This window comes from Festucalex cinctus, chromosome 20 (assembly GCF_051991245.1).
Source record: "Festucalex cinctus isolate MCC-2025b chromosome 20, RoL_Fcin_1.0, whole genome shotgun sequence".
NCBI classification, from domain to species: domain Eukaryota; kingdom Metazoa; phylum Chordata; class Actinopteri; order Syngnathiformes; family Syngnathidae; genus Festucalex; species Festucalex cinctus.
In genome coordinates this window covers 21,206,557-21,218,562 of record NC_135430.1, presented here as the reverse complement: position 1 = coordinate 21,218,562, position 12,006 = coordinate 21,206,557, and the positions used below count along the sequence as shown (strand labels likewise).

The 12,006-nt window shown below is 37.9% G+C and overlaps 1 protein-coding gene and 1 long non-coding RNA gene across 5 annotated transcripts in view; one reads left to right on the top strand and one right to left on the bottom strand.

Annotated features, from left to right (window-relative positions):
* cntnap2a (contactin associated protein 2a) overlaps positions 1–12,006 on the top strand; it is a 232,632-nt gene that overhangs the window by 65,891 nt on the left and 154,735 nt on the right. The window contains exon 2 of one of the 4 annotated variants that reach the window (XM_077508752.1): positions 4,403–4,565. The exons of the other annotated variants lie outside the window; for them this stretch is intronic. Within the exon in view, the coding sequence (XP_077364878.1) occupies positions 4,559–4,565 (7 nt within the window). The 5' untranslated portion in view covers positions 4,403–4,558. The remainder of the gene's footprint in view (positions 1–4,402; positions 4,566–12,006) is intronic. 4 annotated transcript variants of the gene reach the window in all.
* Positions 5,926–7,744, bottom strand: LOC144009192 (uncharacterized). The gene is made up of 3 exons (XR_013280860.1): positions 7,554–7,744; positions 6,365–6,411; positions 5,926–6,211 (listed from the first exon to the last, which is right to left on the bottom strand). It is a non-coding gene; the product is annotated as an uncharacterized LOC144009192 (long non-coding RNA).

The following is a 12,006-nucleotide window of genomic DNA, read 5'->3' as shown; positions in this document are numbered from 1 at the left end:
TGACGACTTATTCCTCACAAGGGTCGCAGGAGTTGCTGGCTCTGGGCAGCAGGCGGGTGTACACCCTGGACCGGTCGCCAACCAATCGCAGCTTCACATTTTAAAGAAACAAAACACTGAAATGTGTGTTTTTCATCCGATTAGGATTTTAATGTTTTCATGCTGGTGTGAAAGAAATGAATAGATGAGAAAAAAAATAGTTATTGAGTTACAGCCTTTACAGAGGAAATGAATACATGTGTACACTTGGTTTGAACTTGCACAAGGACACATACAAGAGTACTTATTGGATGAGCACACACACACAAATAAACTGTACTTTGCTTAGCGGAGTCCAGAAGTAATTAGAGGTGAACTCCACTTGCTAAAGATCCGCAGCAGGCTGACAAATTAGGGTTCTTTCTCGAAGCCACACCGGGGCTCTCGCAGGGTTAATGGGAGTCACGAAATGTGTATTTTGCATCCTGTGTGTGCGTGCGTCTATATAGCGGAAGACTAATGGGAACACAAGCTGCGCTAAAGCTCTGCAGTGACTGGAGTTGGCTGACGGGGATTTAGCATTGTTCTCCAAGTCAGTAATACCTGGCGGCGCGTTGCAGGAATTAGAATTGCTCGTGGCCCAGCAATAGCAAATGAGGCTTATTGGTTGGCTCGCTTTGTTTGTGTCGTGGCAATACGCACTTGGTGTGTTTGCTTCTCACGTATTAACGAATGTTTCAGGAGCAAGCGATGTTTAACACCGGCTGCCTCTGGATTATTTATTGCCTTTCCTGCCAATGCAGAGGATTAGAAAATGGCTCAAACTGTTGCATTGTGCTTCTCTCTTACACTTGATGCGCTAAAAATGTCCTGGAATGTTTCCCTGTGCATCCTTTATGCCAACTCTGTATGTGGCATTTCCCTGATATTTCCCACCACTTTCACCGGCGGTCTTCAAAGATCTTGTCCTGCTCTTTCACTCCCTCTGTCCATCTTCAGATATTTTGAGCAAAAGGATGTGAAGGAAATTGATTTCATCGTAAGAAATACTATAAAGAACCAAAAGAGAATTTAAAAAAAATTAAAAAAAATAGATGGAACCTAAGCACGTCAACAGACTTATAGAGCTGCCATACGGCTTCAACTTGACACCTGACTGAGCCTGAATATTAGCAACTGTGATCAAGCAGTGCATGATTAATTGCCCACATGAGTGAAAGGGCAAAGTCGATGGTGTTGTTTATCTTCATGACAAGCTCAAACTTTGACATTTTGTCCAAAGCATAATAAACACGTCACACTTCTTCAACACAACACTTTGACGTGGCAGCTTTGTATTTCTCACTAATACATTTTAAATATCGAATGCTTTTTCACTCATTTTCAAGGCCGACTAGAACATTGTGTGTTTTGGCTCAAATAATATGTTGGGTGCCATTTGAAAGATTGCGTTCTGCACTTTCATTAGAAAAAAAAAAGTTTGCTTCTATCTTATTCTGTTCTTTAGTAATCCATCATTTGAAAGTGGTTTGACATGAATCAACAATCTCAGGCAAAATAAGGTGAAAACCAAATATCTCTTTAGACGATCTGTTTGTTTTAGCATTCATTCGACACTTTTGTTAAATCGGAAATCCACTTTTTTGCACCTTAAAACATCTTCAAACATTGTGGACTCAAACGGCACTCGTCTGGTAGAATGACTCACATAAGTAAAAACAACAAATCGTTAAATCGTCATTGACAACTGCAAGTTAAAATGGTTTGACTAAGCATGGCGGATCTGTAACGTAGGATTAATAATTTCATATCCGGACTCTTAAAAAGCTTTTAATGAATGGAACTCATATATTTTGTCTGTCACTAAAAAAAATGATAATAATCCAGAGCAATGATGCTTTTCAAAGAAATGTTGATGAATGTCTGAAATCATCAATATTTACAAGGCAAGTTTATTTGAATAGCACATTTCATACACAAGTCAACTCAATGTGCTTTACACGAGGAAAGGCAACATAAAAGTGTCAACAAACAATGGTTAACATTAAGAGGAAGAAAAATAAAAATAGGTTACATAATTTATTACAGATATGCTTTCATATAGTTTTATTTAATAATTTTTTTTGTGTGTGAATGAAGACCTTGTTTTTTAAATAACAGTCAAGAGTAATTTCTTTTTGATCATTTTTTTTTTTTTTTTTTTTTAGCCAGCTATGATCCAATTTCCAGACCCTCTAAAATGAACGAAGGTTGAAGTATGAGGCTTGGAATGAAAATGTCACTGAATTATTCAGCATGCTAAAATATGCGGTTGATCTGGTGAACTAAAGTGATGAAAGGCAAATCTCTGAAAACAATTATGTGCTGCTGTCTTCTATAACAAAGAGTCGTTGGTCGTCGCGTTTAATTGCTAATGCCTTGTGAATGCAGTGATGATACACCAGACATCAGCAATTGCTAATATTGTTAGCTCTAAGACATATGGCTTGAAAAAAAAAATATATATATAATTTAAAAAAATCTAATTAAAAAATGTTATTTAAAAAAGTAGCAAGAAACACGGTATGGTAAGCATTAAAAGCTAAAAAAAAATATAAAATAAAAATGTTTGCTTGCTGATCAGTGCTTAGTAGCAATTTGTGAAGTAAACATTCATCTTTAGCTACCTGTGTGGAGAATTCTACAAAAGGTCATGATGAAAACATGTATTTTTATATCACTTGTTCCCCTCACCATTACATCTAGTGACTATTCAGAACACGATGTGTCGGTGGTGTCGCAAGATGAAGAAGGAAGAGAAAATAGGGAGCGCGCGTTGTTAGCAATGAATGGAAGGAGCGACAAAGGCACAGTGTAGCGTGAAGACTCTTGGGAGCCTTTGGCAACACGCTGTTCTCTGATACAATACACAAAAAAAAAAAAAGTCCCTGAAAGAGGACGGAAGGGGCAAAAAAAAAATACACGGTGATACTGGGGTATGAGATGGCGTTACACTTTTGAGCTGCAGTGTTTTTTTTTTTCTCCTTTCCAGCTCTAATCAAATGGGACATAATTGTACCCTACATAAGCATATCTCTATCGACAACATGGAATTCAACAGATCTTCCTTTACGATTATGTTCTGTATGTCATGATGAATCCATGTAGATGTGCAAACCGCAAATGAGGTTGTCCACGCCTGCTTGGGGCTAAATGTGTCTGACGCGTGTGCGTGCTGACCACATTTTTATCATCAACATACATTTAGGGATTATCATTTTATTTTATTTATGACAACGTGTTGTTTCTACTACAGTTCAGACACAGATGTTAAAATAAAATATTTTGCATTTGAAACGAGACTTTGGTTGGCATTCCAGAAAAAAAAGCTGTTGAACAACAGGTAGGCATTTTATTTATATACATTTATTGTTATTGTTCAGCCATGATTTTAAATTAAAAAAAAAAATAGTTTCAGGGTTTTATTCGTAAACATCCATTCTTCTTTCTCATTAGTTATCCTCTCTTGTTTACAGTAATTGAAAGATCAAATATAAGTTATCATTGGCTTTAACTTATCATAAATTAAGTTGTACAATGTTGCTCAGTCACAACTTTTTGTCTAAATAATTATTATTTTTTTTTCACTGTTCATAACATAAAAAGTACATTTATACCTATAACTGTTAAATGAACCAAAACTGAGAGTATGAAATAATACACTATATAAAAAAATACTATAGCGTAACTAATGTAATGTAATTGTGTTAATGATAAAATATAGAGCACATACGAGTACAAAATTATCAACAGCTTTTAAATGACATGTTGTCTGCTTTAAAACAAACAAAACAAAACATCATTGTTTATTTACTTTTGTACAATTGCAGTATGGTTGACACCTGAATAATATTTTAAATAGCATTTAGAATGAAAGCGATTTCCACCAGATTAACCACATGAACGGATTAATAATCCACTTTTCCAGTGTTGAGCATTGCACAAAACCTTCAGTTCAAAGTAGTGACCTTCCACATATGCTGCTTGGGGGGAAAAATTAAATCAAGTAACTATAAAATAATTGTAATGATTTATCAGTCTTTTTCTCCCATATTTTGGAAAGCGTAATCTTTTGAACTCTCTTTCCCGCAAAAACGAGAATCCGGTCCCAGTCGCTGATTGCTAGATGAGCTGCTGCATTCGTAAATCAGCAGCTAATTGCATGCAGATTGTCAGTGCAAATTAAATGAAAGCTGCGCTTTTGTGACGTGGCCTCTTAACGCTCCTGCACAATTTATCGTGAGAGTCGTGAAGACTTCCACCGAAGAAATGGAGGCAAAATTGGTTTTAGCAAAAACAACATTATTTTCTCCGATTTCCGGTGCTCTGCGTACATAAAATCAAACGCTGATACTCTCAAACACGGATGCTTTCTCCCTTCCAGGTAGTATAAATGTGAGAGCTGGAGGCTTATGATTGATGCTGCTCGGAGCAGATTTGGTCTCGGCTGAAGCTTGACTGACTCATGCTGCTCTAACTGATGTGACCTGGAGTGCAGCCCATAAAAGGTCAAAAGGGAGGATAATATAAACGCAGAATCATGCAATGTAAGTCAATGAATGAGTAAAGCCAATGAAGTGATATGCAGCGTTTTTTTGGACGTGTGTTTTTTGAGCGTATGTCCTCCATAGTTTTTGCCACTCTAAAATAGCAATCAATCCTTTACCGGGCCAGCGACAAGTGTTGTCTGACTTATCCTTACAATGGCCAGATTTTTTAAATATCCACGTTGAAAATACATTTTCAGCCATTTGACAGTTATCATTTTTTTGCTCACAATCTTCATATAAAAAATATATAGGGATGTAATGATAATGGCAATATTGTAATATTGCGATATTAAAACTGCCGCACTATATTGTCGCAATATTAAAAGCTGCACATATGAAAAAAAAAATAAAAAATCAGGTTGATTTCCATTTGTGCAGTTCTAGCACCCTCTGGTGGCTAGTTTTTTTTTTAGTGCAGTTTAATTTTCACAAGGCATGTTTTGGCCTTAAAATCCACTCTAATGGTCAGATGGGCACATCATATTCTTGTGAACCAGGTCAATATGCGGAGGAACTCAATGTGCGCTTACATTAACAAGTGCCTCAATATTAATTTTTATTAGAGATTGTAGGTTGTTTATAAGAATTGCTGTAATATACAAAAGCACAATATTGTCCTTTTTTTTTTGTTAGTATAAGCTCATTTTTTACAATATTGTGACCATTTTTTTGGGATCGCCAACCTCCCCACATTATCGTGATAATGATCATACCGTGACCTTCATATCGTGATAATATCGTATCGTGATGTTGGGATATATTACATCCCTATAAATGTACGGGAATTCCACTCGAGTAGCTAAGAAGTGCCAGAGATCCTGTGCCCGAAAGGCCCTGCAAAGTTTAACATTGATATGGAAAAAAAAACAAAAAAAAACCACAAACTGTTTTAAATGCGGCTTTGAAGACCTCAGCGCTTAAACTGTTTGGATTGGCAACTGGCAAACTGCTTCTTGGTATTTGGCCAGCTTGTGCTAATTAAAATATTTCTGTCTCCAGTTATATTTGTACTATATTTGACCTTTAACATTATATTGAAATATATCTGTTCACTAAGGCTTTTAATGAATCATCCCTCTTACCTAGTGTCTCTTTTAAATAGCCTTATCAATAGACGCGACAGAACATGAATTGATCTATCCCTTGGGGCACTGTGCCTTTCTAAAAGTGAAGGGGGGAAAAGAAAAAAAAAATACCGGAAGAGTTCTTACCTGAGGGTTTCACAGTCATCACGAGTAAAATCCAGTAAAACCAGCATAGATTACCGATGACGGAGAGAACCGTTCATCTGCGCAGGACTTTAATTTAGGGATCAATAATAGATGAACATTAAGTACAGCAAGACGCGTTATTGAATCTGAACAGAATGTGATTGCATCAGATATGTGAGCACATTATTGGACTTGCTGATTCAAAGTGTGCGCATGTTATGTACAAAGAAAAAGTCAAGTTTCATTACACAAATACATGAAATGTGACTGAATGGTAGATTGGAAAGTAGCATTTCATATCGATGAGCTGATTATTTGACGAATCGATCATTGAAAATGATGACGTTTTGTGCGAAATTGATTGTTGACTGTGTCTTGTCAGAAGTTAGGCAAAATTGAGTGCGGTGTTATCCACTTGGAGAGATGGTGACACTTTAAGAGAAAAGAAAGGCTCGCCAGTACATTTTGAGTAAATGAGTAACGTCTTCAAAGACATGAAGAAAGAGATCATACGAGGTGACATATGGAGCGGTGTTAACAATGTACGAGAGAGATGAATAGATAGAGAATATAATAACGCCGTACCTCATCCTTAGGCGGGTGGAGATGGATTCCACTTGTACGCCATACATCTAAAAACAGACGCATAGAGTTAGTGGGTGCAACTTGTCTTTGTCTGAGAGCCAGTTTGAAAAACATTTTATTTTTATTTATTTTTTTATTTTTTTTTCTAGTATATGTAGCTCAAATGCATTTTCCCAGTGGCTTCAATATTGCATTTTCACAAAACTCATTTCAAATTTAGAAAAGAAAAGTTTTGGCACCTTATCATTGAGATAAATTGTCATTTTAAGCCACCACTGGAGGTAGTGCATGATTTGAAATTGGATAGTCTGTGCCTTCCACCCCTGCTGATGGATCCGTGCGGGCCAAGATTCATAATGTAACACTGTGCCGAAACGACCGTAATACAAGGTGTGCAATACACAACAAGAGGCACGTACACTTGCAGGCCTTAACATTATCAACGTATCTAAAGTGAGAGACAAAATACTAGAAAAGTCTAGAAAAGATTAAAGTCTCTTCTTTCATCAGGAAAAAAAAAAGCATGTTTCTAACCGATTCCGTTTTGCAGCAATTAGCATTAAAGGAGAGCTAAGTTTAATCAGTTTTCACAAATCTATTCAAAATTGTAAGTAATTGAGCTTTTTTTCTCCATGGCCCTGGTTGATCTCCTTTGCTCTGCTGCCACCTGCTGGCCGTTTGTTTAATAACTACCATTGAGAGGCTGCATCAAAGCCTTCTGTATGCTTTAGCTAGCATAAAAAAAAAAATTAAAAAAAAATGTTTTAATACGTATTTATACGTTATTGGGAGTAAATGAGTTTAAATACGTACTCGCAAATATGTCCAAACATACTCGCAGGTATGTTCGAACATACTCACAAATGCGTTTTACTTGTAGGCTAAATGCTGCAAACAGCATATTTTTCACGTGTAATACCCCACGGTATTATGGGAAACGTGACGAAGCTAAGTCATGCAATGCAGACATAATAATAAATCATAAGAGTTACAAATAAATAAGGTTATTTATTCCATTTTTGAACAATTTTTTTTTTTTTTTTTTTTTTTTTTTGTGCAAGTAATACCCAGTGGCATTTTGGGAAAAATATGCTATGTAGTATTTAGCCTACAAGTATATTTGAACGTACTAGCGAGTATGTTCGAACGTATTTGCAACATACTCTCAAATACTCTCATACGCATTCACCAGTCAAAAATGTTGACTCCACAATGGCACTTTCCATGTTTCCGTCATTTTTGAGGGCTTGTGCGTAGGATTTTCACTTCAAGGGACACTGATCAGTTCAATCTTTCCAAACGTACAGTAAATCCCAAACACCAAATAGAATTTAGCTCTATACCAGTGTTGTCAAACTGAATCTCTGGATGGCCGCAACCCTGCAGGTTTTCGAGGCCTCCCGATTCCAACACAGCTGATTCATATTTAAGCTCATCAGCAAGCTCTGCAGGAGCCTGACAATTAACCTGATCCTTGAATCAGGTGCGTTGGAGTAGAGAAGCCTAGAAAACATGCAGTGCCCTCCAATGACCAACACTGAAAGTTAATTTCCAGAAAATCCATTTTGATATGATTGGACATTATATACTATAAGGTAAGTGATGGTCACCACCATATGTAACGGCAATTAGAAGAGCTGTTTGGATGTGGTGAAACATCTGTTAGTTTTGTGTGCTGGCCTGTCCCATCCTGTCTTTTGAAAACCACCTGGGAGTTGCTGTCGTGCAACTCCAGGTGTACAGGTCGGCATGCACATGTGGCTGATTGCTAATTAGCAAGTGCCCACTTCTCCACTGGGCAGGTGAGTTCAAAAAGCTTTGGAAATTCATTGTCATATCAGATATGCTTTCATTCGACAGATCCAACTGGCTTTTTTTTTTGTATATTAGGCAAAGATATTTGACACAACCTTGATTTAGACACTGTCTATTTGGTAGTGTCATTTGCCTTTTTTTTTTTTTTTCTTTTTTTTTTTTTTTCTTTTTTTTTTTTTTTGCCATTTCTTCAGAAACGAACTATGGACTCTTAACACTTGTCATTTTTATTGCACTTGCTCAGGAATGTGCCAGAGTCAACACAAAATATAAAACGATAACATTTTGAAAAATATAGCAAGGTGTTGAGCTCATTGGTGTTTGTGCTTTTGACACTGTTTTTTTTTTGTTTGTTTTTTTTTTTTAAGTGGAGTTGGTTGTATCAATGAAGCACATACAGTAAATGTTAGCTTATCCTGTTAGCCTTGGACACTCAAGTATTTTATGCCACGGTCTCATTTCTTTTACTATCATGTCCAACAGCTACCAATTGCTATCGACTGGAACAATAAGACCAAAAAAAAAAAAAGAATCTTATATTATTAGATTTGTATATTTTCCCACTGCCGGCTGCACAGTGTTCTCACGCTATGAGCAAGCAATTACAACTGCAGTGGACCTGAAGAAAGATTATTTATGGTTCTAAGCCTAATTCCACAGATTTCACTATATCTGAGAAAATGAACCAAAGACAAGTTTGTATGATTTTTGCAATCAACGGATGAAAGCAGTGATTCTGGAATCTGTAATGTGCAATGTTTTGCCTCTCGTTATTCACAGTGTGTTGTTTACTTACTCTTTTTGAAACTGTGTATTGTATTTTATGTCCTTGTAACTTGCGCTCATCACTCAGATTGCTTCTACCTGTAAATCTTGTCGGCCCAAACTCCGATCATGTCACACAGTACCAAACCTCCGTTGGATATCAAAATATAATAACGGAGATGGACTAGTTCGTGGATATAACAGGAAAAAGTAGGTCATTTGGCGGGGAGGGCATCAGGGCGAAGCGAAATCCAATTTTGCGAAAGACCTCTGCATCTGCACCAGACAGTCGACGTGATTAAAATGTGTAATAAATAAATGAATACAAGCAAAAAGAAAAGGGTCTTCTTTTTTTTTTTTTCCCCAGCTCCGCCAGAGAGCAGAAAACGCAGATGGAGCAACTCGCCCACACTTGAAGAGAGTCGGTCTGCACGTCTGTGCAGCTTGCTCGTGCTTTTGACAACTTGCACTTGTGTTCATGACCAGAGTCCACAAAAAGCCCCCCAGGTCCCCAAACTTCTGCAGTCTGCGCTGTCAAGTGAGCAGACTTGACAACACAGTCGAAGTTCTTCTGTCATTAAATAAAGATTGCCGTTATTGTTGGTGGTCTGGAAAAGAGCACTGAATGTTCTGACCCTTTTAAACGCGCGAGCTTGTTGAACACGTTCTCGGTGTGTCATTTGTGAATTATGCATTAGTTTATGCATTTATGCATAGAAGTTGTGAACCATGCAGCTGACATGTTAAACAATTAGATCTATAAGAGAGGTCAATGTGGGAGCTACATTAGCATTGTGTTGAGTGGCTTCCTGATTTTAGGTTGCTCATCTTTGTTACCTTTTTGTTGTCGCCAACCCCCTCGAGCACCAGAGACGTTCCATCAAAGTCGTTTTGGAAGTAGCCAATCCTAATGTGGATCTGCTCCCAAATGTTGGCAGTCAGCTTGACACATTTTCTGCTTCCTATTTCCCCCACTCTTAGTTTATTTACCTGACTCAAAGTGTCAGAATGAAGACTTTGGTCCACAGCCATTTTCATTTGCTCTCAGCCGCTGCCTTCATTCTCGCCATGTTCTTCCATTGTATCTCTCACGCTCTGTTTTGGCTTTTCTTACTGCCTTTTGTTGATCAGACATTTGTGCACAACATGCTCGTTTGTTGCAGTCTTTGGGAAAGGATGACATTTGCTGAGCCCCAAGTGCCCAAACATACTGAATCCTTCTTTGCACTTGAGACATGGGTAAATATCAGGGAGCCACTTTTTAACACTTTGGACCAAGTTGTCTGCATTCATCAGCGCGTCAGAACCCCGAGAACCATTTAGGCACCAGCATTATCGGTGCAAAGCGTGTGTGTTTTTTTTTTTATATGAATGTTTCTATATTATCTATATCAACTGGTCATTTAGATCCAGTTCATTCATTGTGTGGAACTGATTGGTTCATCGTGTCTTCAGGTGGCCGTTTTACAAAATTTTGCTGGTCTATGATTCGTCAGCGCCGGCCCGTCAATTTCTAAGCCGAATCAAACTGTATTTGTCAGTCAATCATTTGATTTTTTTACCCACGCTTTGTCACCGCTATTTTAGGCCCAACTGTTTGTCAGTCCATCGTTCGGCAACAAAAAGGGCGTCTGTCTGTGATGGACGTAGAGTTCCATTGGTTAGTCATTTTTTAAATTCTATATTCAATACTTTGTTTATATAGCACTTTTCCACCTTACGAAGCCCTCCAAGCACTTTACATTCTACTATTGATGACGCAGCATCAGGAGCAACAGGAAGTTGAATATCTTGCTCAAAGATACTTCGACATAGTCACAATGGCATCGGATGAAAGCCGCAACCTCTGGGTTGAGAGGCGGCCACTCTACCACTGAGCCACACCACCCCCTTGCTACTCTTGCTCTTGATTCTGTCTCAAGTAGTAGTAGTAGTAGTTCACAGTAAAGTTTAAAATGTCCATCCTTAACTCATTTGCTCCTAATAACGTGTAAATACTTTTTATTTTTTTTATTTTTATTTTTTTTATGTTGTAAGTGTCCCAAAGACGTTTTTTTCTATGCTCCATACAGAAGGCTTTGATGCAATGTGTTCAAGATGTACATATTACCTACCGTGCATCACTTAACTAATCTAATCAGATTGACCCAACAGAAAATATAGTAAAAATAAGTTCAATATCGCCTACCTGAGAGAAGGATCTGGAAGAGGTGGTGACCAGGATGTGGAGGGTCAGAGAGAATTTTGTCCTCGTCTTGGTTCTTGCAACGACCCCCAAGAGTGGGTAGGGGGGGGGGTTATGCAAAGTTGGTTTCCAATGGCTTTAATGTTATTAATATTACAGGACTCAGGTTCCCCAGATTACATGTTAATTTTTTTAGCTGATTAATTCTTAAATCCTAAAACAAAGGCCAAAGTAGTGCAAACAAATAATTGTAATAAAATGTGCTACAAGCCCAAACTAAACTCGACTGTGCCTGAGACCTCGTTACTTTTGTATGCGCGTTGGAGTGTTACCGTGCCGTAACAGGCGGAGAAAATATACACTTTACTTTCTCTCCATGAAGGACACTGCAGACTATTTCCCATGCAGAAACACACACAAATTATTGAGCCTTGGGTGCGCTTTATTTATTTATTTTTCTTACTCTGTGAGTGCACTTGTGACACTGCATAATATGTCTAACCAGCCAACTGGCCGAGCCCCTCGACACACACACACACACACATATAACAAACACAAACATGCGCACGATGCAAACGATCGTCTCCGCTCTAAATCTGACTCTCACACGCCGGTGCACACAATACGACGGGCCGTGACAGAGAGCTATGGACTGCGTCTACCTGGCCCGACAGACCACATTTCTCTAGGTGAAAGCTAATGTAGTGGAAGAAATGAGTGTGTTTGTTGCTTTATGTGTGTTTATATCATAGTGATAAGATTCTTACTGTCCTTGTAGAATGAAGAAAAAAAAAAAACACGGTGCAGCTTCCTTTCATCTTGACTTGTTTTGGCTCACACTTAAAAGCAATACAAAATCTTTTTTTATCTTTGCCAA